Below are 15,860 nucleotides of genomic sequence, written 5' to 3'. Positions count from 1 at the left end.
TAATCAATGGTATTTTATTGTACGGTTCTATATAATTTATTCAGAAGAAGCGGGTGGACTGTAAAAACACAGCAGCGGAAAGTGTATTTGCGTGTAGCGTCGTTTCTTGCTATTGGTCGAGAGACCTGTGGTTAAACTCCTTCTTCCCCTCATGAATAAAAGAAAGGCCTCAGAGCCTATCGGCGCGCGCGACACCCCCCTCATACACTGTGCGCCAAAGTTGTCCACTTAAACTACTCCCAACCTCCGAGCAGACTTTGCCATAAAAACTACCAGACCTTTCAGCGCAACACTGCAAAGAATTAAATAACCTTTGGCCACTCTACTTGTGAGACCTAGAATAATCCCCCTCCCTCCACGCGCACACGTTGAATCTTTTCGTTTTTCTTGTTTGTCTTATGCTACCCAACGAACAGCTTAAGTGTGTATTTTTCCTCATTTTTAGGGGTTCTGCATTTGCCAGTTCATCTGGTTGGATCTACGTCATCCCACTGTTTTTTTTCTTTTTCTTCTTCTTTTTAACGAAATACGTCACGTTTCATTTTGAGAAATAAATCACCATCAATTGAGGACTTGCTTGTGCCGTCTAGAAACTGGGTTGATTACGGCTGCTTGATTTCTGACAGTATAATGGCCACCTTACCAGGAACGGTACCAAGAATGATGAGACCAGCGCCAGGCCAGAATTACCCCCGTACCGGATTCCCCTTGGAAGGTAAGTTATATTAAATCAGGTGAAGTTTTTTTAAGCGTAAGTATAGATTAAATGGTAGTGACGCGTGGTTTTTAAGTCTTAAATTCTATTGATCTGTTAGGAAACCGACACCCACGATTTCTGGAATATATTCAGGATTCGTAACCTAATAAAAATGGCAAATAAAGTTTATTTCCAAAAACGAATAATAATAGTTATACCCTTTACCGTTAAATTCGTGTACCCCCTGTTATTAAGGTAATTCCGATATTCGGACAAAATACACGACACATTAAACAATACATTAATATGTACGACATGTGTTTGTGGTACTTTAAAATATTTTTAAAATTAATATCAATCATTTAAACGCATACGCCTACGTGTTGATAGCTAATCCAAATAAGAATAAACGGAACAAGATACAACACATTAAAAACTACTTAAAAGCAATCGTGATCTCACGGATAGCTTTATCGAAGACAGTTTATGCACAATTACTGCTATTCTGTGTTCTTAGCACAATTTTCAACTATTAAAACAGTTGTAAGTGTCTGGATTATGAAACCGGTACCAAAATGTGCCGAACTGCGTGAATGATTCACAGAGACGTGCACTTTAAAATATATTTGCATCTATTAATCGTTTATTCCACGGCAGTCATTCTTCTGTAGGGATTGTTCGTGCTCAAGTGGTTTAAATCAAATGACAAAAAAACACGAATCCAGCAAGTTATCAATGCCTTGGGATTTGCTGAAGTGCCCCGGTACCGCAAATAGAAGTAAAATACACAGCAAAGCGACGTCTCAAAGGATTACATCAATATTTGTACAACATGACTGTGAATAATGAATGAGAAAAGTGCTACAATCTTTAGTGACTCTTGAATACACAATTAACCACAAATTTCATTAGCATCCAAAGATGCATCTGAAAATAGTCAGGGCACGTTGGAAGTAAATTAGTTTACACTTTCTCTTAGTAAATTGGTTTGTATTTGCTGGGAAAAGAATGGGTAGTACAGTTTAAGAATTGTAAATATTTGTTAAAAAAATGTAAAATGTTTTTTTACGCAGTGATAAATTTGTTTGGAAATAAATTCTGAAGGCCGACTAAGCGACCTAGCGACTTTAAATTGCAATTCGGTCAATTTATCTTTTGTATTATTATTATTATCATTATTGATTCTTCTGTTGATTTTGTCAATAATACAACTCATTAACAAACTGTAAATTATATGAACAATAACGAAACTAACATAAAAAATATGAATATCAACAACGTAGTATTTCTATTTTTAATGTATTAGTTAGCTTCGGTGTAATTGACCAGCCTCAATGAAAAGCATTTCCGTCTATCACAGTTTTATGCATTCTGCCGTTTTAAAGCTGTAAACGCGTTTAACCTTTACACTCTGACAACATGTAACGCCAGTTAAATTAACACCTAGGCCTGTTTTCTCCAAAGATGATGCTGTCAATACGAAAAACCAAACTTTGCTGTAAAATAAGTTACATTACCATCTATTCTAGCATATAGTTTTACGTCATCATTCACTATTTACATTTCGTATTTAAACATATTGTTGTTCTTTTTTTTAATTATGCAAGAATCTAAAACTAAAACTCCATTTTGTTTGAACTGTGTAATCGCGTCTGTTTTTTTTTTTTTTAATGTTCGATTCCAAATGTGTTTTATTACGCCACAGTGTCAACTCCTCTGGGTCAAGGTCGTGTAAATCAGCTTGGCGGAGTGTTCATTAATGGGAGGCCACTGCCAAACCATATCCGACACAAGATAGTCGAGATGGCACACCACGGCATCCGGCCCTGCGTGATCTCACGGCAGCTTCGAGTTTCCCACGGTTGCGTGTCCAAAATCCTTTGTCGGTACCAAGAAACGGGTTCCATCCGTCCCGGGGCCATAGGTGGAAGCAAACCCAGGGTGAGTGCAAATTAAGTGCGTCAATGTAAACGAACAGAAATCTGATTTCAAGGGCTGTAATATTAAATGTATACAGTATTTTACAGTTCTCTCCATATCACTGGAAAATAAATTATTATAATTATTATTTTTATTATTACAGCCGTATGTTTTACTAATGAGGGGTACAGTGTTACTATACCTAATCACTATAAATTACAAATACCACAACTTCCGTTATTATATTTTATTCTAGATTCTAAATTATAACATCTGCTAACAAACACTGTCACTATATTTTAAAATACAAATTAATCATTCTCATTTCGACCAGCACTCGCTGTGCGTCTGACATGAATCATAAAGGCAGCCTATTAGTCATAATAAATGCATGTGTAATAAAAGTTCTATAGTAAGCAGCGTCTGTTCGACATCGAGAGGTCAGAGTATCATTGTGGATCTCAAGCAGCCATTTGATTTAAATTAAAGTCGTTTACTTTCACTTTCTCCCGTTCTCTCTCTCTCGCTCACCCTCCCATTTTCTGCCACTTGCTTCCATGCTTTCTTTGCTGTACTCTGTAAATTGACACCCAAAGCAGGTAGCAACTCCTGATGTGGAGAAGAGGATCGAAGAATACAAGCGAGAGAATCCGGGCATGTTCAGCTGGGAGATCCGGGACAAGCTGCTGAAGGATGGCGTGTGTGACAGAAGCACAGTTCCTTCAGGTGAGGCCCCATCTGGTAAGCAACTTTTTTTTTCCTACCACAGTGAGGTTATGCTACTATAGTAGACCTGGATTTAACCACGCACGTAAACTTTATGGATGGGAATTTTCAGAGCTATTTAATTGCTTATGTAATGCCTTGTCCTACATGAAACCAACTTACACATATTTAACTTGACTATCGGGATTGTGTCACTTGAATTATAATGACGTTTGGATACGTGAATTACAGCATAACGAAAAACCGTTAATGCTGTGCGCCGCTTCATTAGAAATATACAGTTAAATTAATTCATTTATTTTTAATTGCAATAATGATGACAGCAACAGCTATAATTTCTACGTCGTTTAACAATGATTCTAATTTCAGTGATAATGCCAAACGTACAGGTAATAATATACATTTAGATGGTAAATAACGCTGCAATTTTCTGGGTTCATCAGTGAGTTCCATTAGCCGGGTTTTACGAGCTCGGTTTGGCAAGAAAGATGATGAAGACGATTGTGATAAGAAGGATGAAGACGGGGACAAGAAAACCAAGCACAGCATTGACGGCATCCTCGGCGATAAAGGTATTTAAAGCGGGTTTATATTCTTATTCTGTGTCCGCCCTGGCGATCAAAGCATTATTATTTTTTCATGATTTTTCTACCTGAAAGACTCTTATTTTTTACTTGTTTGTTGCGTTAAACCTGCGTTTGTGCTGCAGATGGAATTAACGATGTCATGATTGTAGCTAAAAATCTACGTTGTTTGCACACACACGCACGCACGCACACTATAAATTCTAATTGCATTTCGGATAGATTAAGTGCGTGAACTTTCTCAAATTGTTTGCTGCTTCGAATGTGTACATCTGCATGATTTGGTTGATGGACAACGTCTCTTTACCAAACATGAATGTTTTTCTGCTGTTATGGCTTCCAGCTTTTGTAGGCCTGGTTACTCAATTATTTATATGAGGATTGACGGAAGGTATTTGGGACTCGTAAATTAATTTGCTCAATAGACTCCTCTCTTGCGCTTTAAACGGTCCCTTGAAACGGCAGCTGACAGCTAAACGATTTGCCAATCAATATCAATTACAACCAACTGGGGCACAACACGACTTAATGTTCTATGTTAAGAAAACCCTGCAGTGGACCAGCCCATGTCCCGTTAGTTCTAGATTTCCTTTAGATTTTGTAGATTCATATTTTCGCATTTAATTGTACAGCGAAGTGGTAGGAATTTGAAATAATGATGCGCACGTTTATCTTTATCGTGAAATTCATCCACGTATTTAACTGAAATATAACATATGCATAAGTCTTGCACAAATCGGTCCACTAGCAGAACTGCAGAGGCTTTGGATATAATTGCATTATAATACATGGAAAATGTATCACCTGTGCATTAGTTTCCGACTGGCACGGAGCTACGCAACATCCATCGATTATGTGGACGCACACGTAAGACAACTGCTCTTGTTGCTTAAGGGAATAGAAGTTATCAAATAAGATGATCAAACATTTATGTATAGGGTTTAAGTAAACCTATAAAACCTTTTCCTTTGTCGAGGTTCAGCTCTTCTCCAAACTTGAAGATGAACTTCAGTCGCAAAAGGCCTCAAACTCCATTGAAGCTTTTCAATGGAAAGATTCCGCGATACAAAGGCAAAACTTAAAAAAGCGGGACTGCGAAAAGAGAAACGGACCATTCCATTCTCATTCAAAAACCCGCAAAAGAAAAAAAAAACTTTGGACAAAAGGCCAAGAGGGAACTAAAGGGAGATGAATTATTCAATACACCCCGCTGGTAGATAGTTTTGTAATATTATAGAATCGTCTGTTGGAAGAGAATAGGCGTTGGAGGGTGCAAAGTGTTTCTTTCTTGTTTGGAAATGGCGACTGCTCATTTTAAAATCGGGCTATTGTGAAAACTAACTGCACATTTGTGGTGTGTAAATAGGCACTTTAACCTACGAAAACGTATCCGAGTTAAATGTCTGCAAATAATAAAATAATATGCAATTTTGATAGTATCGCCGAATAAACAGGAAAGAGTTTTTGATGTTCGGCCTGGCACGTGTAGGTATAACGGGGGACGTATTCTTTGCTCCTTTGCTTGTTTTTATGAACAGGCGGTGTTTGTTTTTTTAGGTTTACGTGGACATCAAAGGCGTTTTTTTTATCGCCATTACAGCTGATGGGAGCATTTACTGCGCAAAAGGAGCTCTGCATATTTAGAAATTGTTAATATTAACATGGTGTGTGTGTGTATATTTGGCAGTTAAAGTTCCCGCTTGATTTCTGCATTTTCGGGTTTATGGCAAAATGTTTAAACCAGGATACTAAATGCCCCCCTTTTTATTCTTAAAAAGATTCGTCTTTGCGCCCGTTTCATTCTATCATCCGGCTGGCATTTAATAATGTTAAGACTTATTAGAGTTAGTAATGAAAACGGTGTCTGTTGAATGGACGGCTGTGTTGCAGAGGGGTGTAATAGCTCGCGGGCATGGTAAGAAATGCATTTATCCCCAATCAGCCCTCACTCTCCGAGTTTCAAGCACAAACGTTATGTTGAAGGGTTTTAAGGCAGATTAAATTGGGTCTTTTATTTCTTTTCACTTTCATCTCTAAACGGCTCGCGCTGGCTAGCCTTGGGCACAAATTCATGAGATTTTAGGTTTCTTTTATAGTTGTTAAGATTTTATTTATTTATTTATCTATCTATTTATTATTTATTTGATTTGCATTAGGGAATTCTGACACGCTAACCAAACTCCGAAATGATGGGGGAAATAACGGTAGCCGTTAATTTTAAGATAATCTTTAATACACATGCAAGCCCGTTACCAGCTGTAAACACGGACTATTACGGGGGTGGGGTCAGCAAGAGAGTTTATTTTTGATGCACGAATTCACCAGAAATAACTAACGTTCTCCATTCAGGTTTTTTTTTGGATCCATGTCTTTAAATAAATTACAAATATGAATATCCTAATATAAACTAAAATTACAAGTGGAACTGGTATTTGTTAGGCCTGTTGTGAATGGGTTCTTTTCAACCATCTTAGCATTCGTTAATGATTGAATGGACGTATAATTCAAATGTAGTTGTGGAATTAGAGGAGAAAGGGGGGGGGGGTAGGCTTTATATATTTATTACACGGTGTACATACAGACGATACAAAATGTTTCACTGTCTTTGCGGATATGGTAAACATGCAAGAATTGTTTTATTAAAATAAAACCGAACAATAACCTAAAGAAAGTGTTCATGCCAAGCGGCAAAATGTTATCGACATGTGAAGGGCGAATGCATGGTTTGATGCATCGGTTGTGTATTTTTTTATCATACGTCAAGGTTAATTTCTATATGAAAAATATAAAGCGGGCAGTATTTGTGGTCTTTTGTGTAGAACACAAATTATATTCCAATACAATTTTCACAAGGGAAACATACTGATAATTCCCTTTACCTTAAATCGAAATGGCTATAATCGTGGTTTTGCTGTGGCCGGTGTACACCTACTAATTAATATTAAGATAGTAGGGATTGGAGAGAGGAACTCGTTAGCTCACATTTGCCGTAACACTTGTTTTTTTATATATATATATATATATATATATTCAGGGGGAGCGATAGAGGGTGTATCAATCAATTCCCTAGAAATGATCTGCATTGATTAAACCAACAGAATGTGCTTTGTAAATACATGCTGGAAATAGTAGCGATGGGCACTTAAGCAAATCGGCAGATTACCTAACGTTCGCAATCTAATCAAACAGAATCCAGGCAGGATTTGTGAATGTTGTGAGTAGGGATCAGAGAAAATAATGGGGGCCGGTGGAGTGATAGTCCGGTGTCAGGCAATTCGAAGCTTCAGGCCAACTTTTACCGCGCCTATTCAATTAAAAGAATATTGCCTTTGGGATCTTTCTCACAAAAGACAGACAAATTAATCACAGTTCTAAGTAAATGTATCTATTATTTAACTGAGCCAAGACATCGCGGAGATGATTTATAAACGTACTGGGACGCCAATAATATCGTTTTCTTAAAAAAAATAGCAGAGAGAATTTGTAGTCGAATTTTGAATATAATACGATTTAAGGCAACAGACAGAATGTATAAAATTTTCCACTCACCAAATTTGCGTTTACCTGCGAATTATGCTAATGAATTTTGGCAGAAGCGACACTGCCGAAAAGGTGCAACCTGCCGTTAAAGATTTGTAACTTCTTGCAATAAAAAGTGTCATCGAGCGAGCGCCCAGGTTTGGTTCAAAATTACAGTTACATATTTAGGAGCCTAGTCTAAACTAAGCTTCGTTGAAAGAAAAGGACGAAGGGATGAGGAGAAGACCACTTCAAACAAATCCATCTGAAATGGTGAGAGAGAGGTTTAGTGAAAGTATGGGGAAGTTATTTAGCTATTAATAACATTTTTCCTCAGGCATCGGGAGTGACTCCATCTGCACTTTCTCGCAGCTATTTGGCTGGGTTGAAATTGAGGGGGACCCAAATGCTGGGGAGAGATAACACAATCATCACTGCCTCGGTCCTGTGCTGTGCATCACTGCATTAAACTCGGATTAACCTCCCCTCTCCCCCCTCACTGCCTCTCTCCACATTTCACTGGAATTTACATGGGAGGATTTTTAAGGAACATATACTTTATGATATAGAGAGCAAAGACTTCAAGTGGTTATTATTGCTGTTTTGTTTCGCAGCAAAAATATTATTATTATCATCACAACTACTATTACTACTGCTATTATTATTATCAATAATAATAGCAAATTGGATGCGTCGTGCTACGATAATTTCAGGAATAATGTTTGCATCGACCTTGACTAAATACAGTCCTCTTATGCTGCATCCTGAACCTGATATAAATCTGATGTTACCATATGGAGCACTGTGCCTGTCTGATTCTATTGTACTGACCAATGATGCGCTGACTAACGATCACAACCTTAATTAATTTTGTAGTTTTAATTACTGTTGTTATTTTATGCACTATAAAATAACGATTTTTGAGGTCTAGGAATTTAGCAAGCGAGAAGTCCAGAGACAAACGCCATTGCGGAAAATTCAGATAAGTTATGTGACGCAATTGTCGGAACAAATCAAATTAACCAAATCAGCAACAAATTACCGTAATTTAGTCCTTTAAAAAGCTTTGTTAAATAAGTTCCTGCTTTTTAAATGAATTAATTTGCGCTCTAAACTGGGAGACCTGTTTCAAAGTACAAAAATCACGAAATTAAAGCGCTGGCCTGAGTAAAATCACGATTCTTTTAATCGGTCATTGTTTAAGAACAAAATAAATCACCTCTAATTTATGCTAAATCGATTGTATGTAATTCAGCTTCATTGACATGAGGCAATGTTTATAAGCGCCAATTCAACACGGGGTCGTGGTTTACATGTATTGTAAAGCACGTTGAAAACCACTCGACGTCCTTTGGATCGTTTAAATTATGATTTAAGATTACCCTAATTAACTAAATTAACTTATTCACGTACCACCCGTTTGGTAATAATTAACAATTTCATTGTTTAAATGCAAAATATGTTTTTTTTCTAATCCCCGCGAATTTGTACTAGATAAGTGGTTGAAAGATGGATGGAGATGTTTTATATCCAGTATACGTATATCGTTTCCTATGTTTCCCAAATATCTTAATACCCAATGGGATTCCTTTAACGTATGGACTGGGAATTATTGCAGTTGACGTGTTAAATTTTTAATACCGTCTATGGAATCGTGACAATAATGATATGTCAGTTAATGCCAATTTATGAAGACATTTGTCATCTTGGGAGCGCCGACGTCTGGAATCAGCCTGCCGGAATATTAATGCGCAGTCATATCCTAGCGTTCCGGTGACCCGTGAACTCGAGGCGGACCCTGGCGTTGTTTTAGAAGGGATTCTGCTGTGTGTTTCGGGGCCTTTCTTTCGTTTTTTTCTAAGGGAATAAGGAAGGAAAATAGAAAGTAGGTGAGGAAAAGTAGAGGCGGCTGGGGGAAATTGAGAGGCTTATAGTCTTTGATCCTTGGGTGCTTTTGCTTATCAGAAACATTTGTGGTGACACCACCACAATGGGAGTTCATCATATTACAGGCCGCCAGTGCCGCTTTCAGGCCTGTCTGTCTATTAATTAAAGCATTTCTTGCCATGTGGGACAAGTCCTATCTGCACACACATATTACATACTAGAATGGTTTTTGGATCTCTGGTGTTTTTTTCCCTAAAAGGGACAATCTTTCTTTTTGGGCTACTTATGGAAAATTCAAAAGTCTACTGTAGAAGACATGGGGATTTCTTCTTCAAATATAAAGGCGCGTTCATAATCCTTTCCTGTTCAATAACCTTATAGGGGATTTTATTTCTCTCCTTATTTGAAGGTGTGAGATTTAGTAGCGATTCAGAAGCTATCGGCAAGGCATGCGCTCGCGAAGGTGAACGACCACCCCCCCCACCCACCCACGCATCTGTGCAGCTCATAATTTGGGCAAATATATTATATTTGTGCGTGTCAATATTTATTTATTTGTTTTTTGTTTATTTATTTATTTATCTCTCTGTTTATTAATTGTTTATTTATTTGTTTATTTCTTCGTTTATTTATTTATCTGGCCTTGAGAATTACTCGAGAGTTCCCGAGAAGTGTGGCTACGGTCGGTACTAAGCAACAGGGTGGAGGGGAGGGGGTCGTCCTGGTAGATCCGTGGAACAAAAAGAACAAACGACAAGGAAAACTCCTGCTGATACCAATAAATGTGTTAGCCTCCCGGGTTCCTCTGTAGAGCCACAAAAGTGTTTTTGAAGGTGGACCTCGCTATCACTTTGTGTGTATGTTCCATAAAATTTAAAATGCCGAAGAACTCTTGGTGACCCCTCTAAACACCCAAGAGACAAGGTCTCATTGATTATAACCGCCCCTAAGTCAAACGTAGTATGGGCAAGTGTTAACTTTTATCCCGCCATACGCAGCATATTTTCGTTAATTATAACACCCGCTGAGTTTACGTCACGGTGGCAGTAACATAATTGTATAAGATACAAATACAACTTCTCAGCAAAGATGTAGATTCGATCTTTTTAAAGGTCTGCGCAAAAAGTCGCATATCAAAATATTGTACCACTTGTAGAATTATTGTTATAGTACGCTAATGTTTATGTGTAAAATATTAAGATTAACTTGATTGATTCCAGGGGAAATTTCTGGGAATGTATGATTATACATTCATATACAAATAAATTGTGCAAAGTTATACAGAATTTGGAATCGGGTTAGATGTGCTGATACTTTATAACATGAATCAGCTGAATTGTGGAACCGTAATGAAATAATGGGGCATGTTCTAAAATGGAATGCTTCATGAAAGGATTTTAATACACTTAAACAAGAAAAAAAAGCTACAACTTTCTATGTGCAATGTTATAAGTGGGCTAAAAGCATGTCAATTGTTCGCCTTTACTGCCTCTCTGATGTAATGTTTATTGTAACAGGATTGCCTTACGTGTGGCTTTAACTGAAGTGCGAAGTTTTCTGTGCGTCAATGGGAATTTTACTTTTATTTTCACTTTTAAATATGTTTGAATTACTAAATGGATAAAGGGTCCGCGTGCAAGAATAGCTGCCCCTTGTTTGCCATGGTATGTTCACCAGCCTCTGCCTAATCCCGCTTTCATTTTTACCGACAAATACCAAGAATCTTTATCTGTCTCGCTACCCAATGGGAGACAGATCAGCCAACAAAAGGGAATCGCTCCACAATGCTGAAACGGGAAAGGCGAAGTTCAGAGCACACATAAGCCCCAGACCTGAGACCGTAATTATCTGGCAAAGTTCATTCCTAAAGCAAATGTCAAGCCGCGGGTCAACTTTGTGCACGCAATAAAATCATTAGTGTAAGTTTTACAAACGGATCTCTTGTTAGTAGTTCACGATGCATTCACATTGTGGCGAATCACATGAGCGCATTCAATTTTGATCTCTACCGCCAGTGTGAAAACTTCTGGCGTGATCGGTGATCAATTATTATTAAACTATTGGTCATAGTATTTACCGTATTGATGATTTACCAATCGGTCATAACAATCCGTCAACGTATTTCACTGAACTGCGACAATTGATTGGTGTACCTATCTTACGCTGCATCTACAAATTTGAAATATTGCCGGGTTAGTGAGACAAATTTAGTGCCCCACTGAATGACCTAAAACTGTCATTCATTTGGTCGGATGTTTTGGGGTTTGAAGAAGAATGACCAATACATTGCCGTTTGTCGTTTCTGACTAGCTAAAATGTGTTATCAAACTTTTACATCATTCGAAGACTCAAAGATAAGCAGGGAACGTGGAAATTGTGTCAAACTTTTGAGGAATGTTGACATTGCTAATACCTGTCCTTGCAAGTGTTGCAGTTCCCCTTTCATTTTACCCTCTTTTTTCGCGGTTAACTTGCTATTTTGCGCATGACTGGTTTATTAGACGCTGCCGTGTAGGGATTTGACAGGGGTTCCTGGGGTCTGGATGCCTTCTGTAAATCCAGCTCATTTTAGTTTCCTATGTAATTCATCCGGAGAACCTGGGGAGACGGCCCAAGGTAGAGAAGGTATCTTAAACCCTTTCATCCCTTTTTGTAATAACAGGGCTCTTAACAACCTTTCTGCGCGGCTTTCCGTGAGACCATATAATAATCATTCTACGAGACTGACCGCTACAACTTTCGATGCATCGCAGAATTCTGGAAAGTAATTATCACCAAGAACATCCTAAATATGTCAAAAACTCTTGGTAATGGTTAAGGTGGTGCGATTTCATTTGGCAGAAGACGAAATGTTCCGTTCCTTGGCTAGTAGTCGTAACACGCGTTGTCTAAATATCAAGCATGTATGAGTAAAATTGGAATTAGCTTTTCTGAATTATTGTGATTCAATACAGTGAGTAGGCCAGTTTCAGTACCAATATATTTGTCAGACAACTGACACTTATTTTATCTGTATTATATGAGTAGAGATGATAATTACAAGAGACAGCGGAACACTAAACTAATCATATGATGGATGAAGGAACTGCGGTACAATTCAATATCAAGAAATATAAGGCAATTCAAAGAGTATGAAGTCATTTGTGAATGGTACTTGACTCATTAATTAAATGAGAGAGAAAAGTTTTAAATTATATAGCCAAACTACTGCAATTATGACTTATGGCAAACAAACCTCGTTGACACTTGACAGTCTGGTTAGGTCTGAGCATAATGGAATCAGAGGGCAATACAAATGATAATGAGTATTTTTTGTCGAGGTTAGACGCATTTCTGTAAACTTCGGATTTTCCCAACGACCACCAGGAAGGTCGCCTGTATGCGAGTACAACAGGTTATTTTCATTGAAGCTTTTTTTTCTTCTTTAAATGAAGGGCTATATTTTCCATTCCAACATTCCGACTACTTAATTCTCCAGTCGGACTACAGTAAAATCACCAGAAATGTCTTCATAGCCACTGTGTGTTCTGCATGAGTATCACATAGGTAGCCTACACAAATCCAAGGTTACTGCCGGGTATTTTTCTTCCACTTCATAACAGGGTCCCAGTGGTCTTTCATCCCACTGGCCTGGTTAATTCTTTTACCACAGGAGTGTAGATATTTTTCAATTCTTATTGCAAATAACCGGCAGATTAGCAGAGGCGGCTCCCAAGGTAGCGAACAATAGAGAGTCCCGGGTTGCGGTGAAATTGGAAGGAGCGCCCCGAGTCACCTTTTAAAATAGCTAAGCAAGTCAGTTTGCATGACTTAACTTTTTAAACCGTTGACTCTGACGTAGTTAAAAAAAATTGTTATTGAGAGTTTGAAATGCGGTTAAGTACGTAGGCTATACGTGGCTCAGCGGAATTAAGGGAAACAATGCAAATTGCTTAAATTTTAAGCACTATAGAATAAATGTAGAGCACGGTCTATGACCAACAAGAGTAGCTGTAAAATTATATATATAATTATATATAAATAATTTCTTTAATTCTTTACTCTGTACAACAATTTTTTGTATTACAGCAAAACAAAAAAATAATAATATTGCCATCGGAAGTCACAGGAACACGGATGGAGCCCAATCTATTCGCTTGCAAAAGACGTTCTAATGAAGAACAAAACTATGCAGGGTTGAAATAAACCGTAGCTCGTTTCCGCGCCCTGAAATTATATACGTTATTATGTATTTTTAGTTTTTCTTGCTGCAAAACGCATTTTGATCTAAATTAAGCCCTCTCGTGGATGTATCTGACTCTCCTAAAAGCGCATCTTTCAGTCTCTGATGGCTCGTAGGACGAGTCCACAAAAGGCTCGCAGAATATAGGGAAATGCATTTTGACGCGCGGCCTTGCGCAGCGATGGGCGGCGGACGGATGCGCTTCTCCAGCTGAATAGCACTCCAAAGTCATAACTCGGCCAGCATCTTCTTAACTCGGGCAGTTAACGAGGATTCGTCTTGGAACAGTAGCTTAGCTATAGGTGCCTGGGTGGAGACGGTCTCCCACTCATGATGCGCGATTATGGGAGGATGGGATTGCTGTTGTCTTTACGGTTTTGCTTCGCGAGACTGCCTTGTTTCTTACTTCATAGCCTCGTGGCTGCACGACTGAATCAAGATCGTGGTCCCGTATAAGCAGGTATGAAATTAAGAGAAATACACAGCTGTCACTGATAATAACGTGCAAAATGCTGATGACGTTTAAACACGCGCAAAATTAGATTTTCCTCAAGTGTTATGTTGTATCTTGCGCCCATCCGGCGATTTACCATCAAAAGACATATTCCTGAAAGAAAAAAAAAACAACAACAACACGATTTATTTAAATGACGTGCAAATTATGATTTCTGTGAGGGGAAAATATCAAAAGTAAAAACCGAACTGGTGAGTTTCGTTTTAAAAGATGCTCCTTTAAACGGATGTCTCTTTTGGGTCGGGCCTAAAAACGGTCTATCTGACAGCCCACTCTCTCCAGTGACAGACAGTCACTTTAAGAAGTAGGCAGAGAAAAGGAGAATAGCGAACGTTCTGTTATTTTGCGTCCTTAGAAGCAGTGCGTCAGCCATTCAGGCAAATTGATGAACTCCTCCAAAAAGTTTATTAAGGGGATGAAAACAATAGGAACTAAAGCCTTTCAGCAACTGGGCAGACAGTTTATAAACTAGCAGCTATTGTGCTTCAAAGGCAGATGCATGAATACCTTTGAATGGGCTCCTTCAAACTGACACGATCAAGCCAGACAACAGCATGTTAAAAGGAAGGTTTTTTTTTTCGCCCCTTGTGCAGAGGAGATCTGTATTTTTTTGCATTAATGTACATCTGCAGTGGGAGTGGCCCAATCTGGGCGCTGTGAGCTTCTGTCAAGGCCCACGGCCGAGGGCCCGTATGGCGCGTTTGAAGGCGCGTTGTGTGCGGCGCGCGCGAGCAGCAGGTGTTACGGCGGAGCGAAATGCGACGAAATGCATGGGTGGCTGATAAGCACTACTCCGTTTCTTCTCCGGTTCTGCCTTCTCAGAGAAGGATCAGTGATATCTATTGTCCCTATAACATGAACTTTTTTTAAACATGTCAAAGAACATACACACTATATATGTATCTATACATGTAAAAACATATGTGGTTTAAAAAGATAAGTTTAACAGATAAGTTAAACCATCATGCATGATTGGCGGGTTTATTTTGGTTGCACATGGCAACTGCAGGAATTGGACACAATACAAACAGTTTAAAAAGCGGCAAACATGCTGATCTTTCACCAGTCCCCCCCCCTCCCCCCTCCGACCCATCACCCAACCCCCCCACCCCCACCAGCTCTCTGCTTCTCGACATCAGAGGGAGGGCTGTGACTTGTGACCCTTTCTAACCCGCACCGAGTCCCCCCCCCCTGAAGAGGGGAGAGGGGTGGGCGGGGTGGGGGGAGGTGGGGGCTCCCACGAGGGGTGACCCGGGACAGGTTGGGATCATAGGCCTTGACGCTGCATGTACACCCCTGGCCAGATCCGGCAGGTGTCAACATCAGCAACACAATTAGCTCCATGAGCTATATTCCAGCAGGGCAGTTAACTAAAGCGATGTGAGACAGACTGAAGAAGGGAGGAGAAAAGGGGGAGAGGGGAGAGGGGGGCAGATTAGGGGGAGATTACGCTCTGAGACAGCTATTAGGAGGGATGAGGCCTTTCTAAACAAAAAAAAAAGACGCAGAAAAGATCAATACTTTGTTAGCTCACCAAGCTGAGACAGGCTTGCTCTGAATGTTTATTTTTCTCCTTTCTTCCCATTTTGCCGATGTTTGTTATTTGCATTGGCAGTCCTAAGGGCTCTCACGCAGCCATTATATACTGGCAAGATGGCATATTTCTTTTCCATCCAACAATTTGTTAATTAGGGCCTGGCGCGGTGTATGACACATTCATTCATGGCTCTCTGCGCGGCCCCACGTCCGAAGGGGAGCGGCCTGTCACTGGTGTGTTACTGGAGGAATTTG

The 15,860-nt window shown here is 39.2% G+C and overlaps 1 protein-coding gene across 2 annotated transcripts in view; it reads left to right on the top strand.

Annotated features, from left to right (window-relative positions):
• Positions 1-228: 228 nt before the first annotated feature.
• The window catches only part of pax7b (paired box 7b), a 70,672-nt gene continuing 55,040 nt past the window's right edge, over positions 229-15,860 (top strand). The window contains exons 1-4 of one of the 2 annotated variants that reach the window (XM_049017911.1): positions 229-715; positions 2,403-2,638; positions 3,214-3,343; positions 3,787-3,915. In XM_049017911.1, the coding sequence (XP_048873868.1) occupies positions 631-715; positions 2,403-2,638; positions 3,214-3,343; positions 3,787-3,915 (580 nt within the window). In that variant the 5' untranslated portion in view covers positions 229-630. Of the gene's footprint in view, positions 716-2,402; positions 2,639-3,213; positions 3,359-3,786; positions 3,916-15,860 lie in introns of both variants that reach the window. The other variant, XM_049017910.1, reaches the window with a different exon arrangement.

The sequence above is a fragment of the Brienomyrus brachyistius genome, chromosome 6 (assembly GCF_023856365.1).
Source record: "Brienomyrus brachyistius isolate T26 chromosome 6, BBRACH_0.4, whole genome shotgun sequence".
Classification (NCBI taxonomy): domain Eukaryota; kingdom Metazoa; phylum Chordata; class Actinopteri; order Osteoglossiformes; family Mormyridae; genus Brienomyrus; species Brienomyrus brachyistius.
The sequence above is the reverse complement of the archived record's forward strand: the minus strand, read 5'-3'. Positions and strand labels throughout refer to the sequence as shown.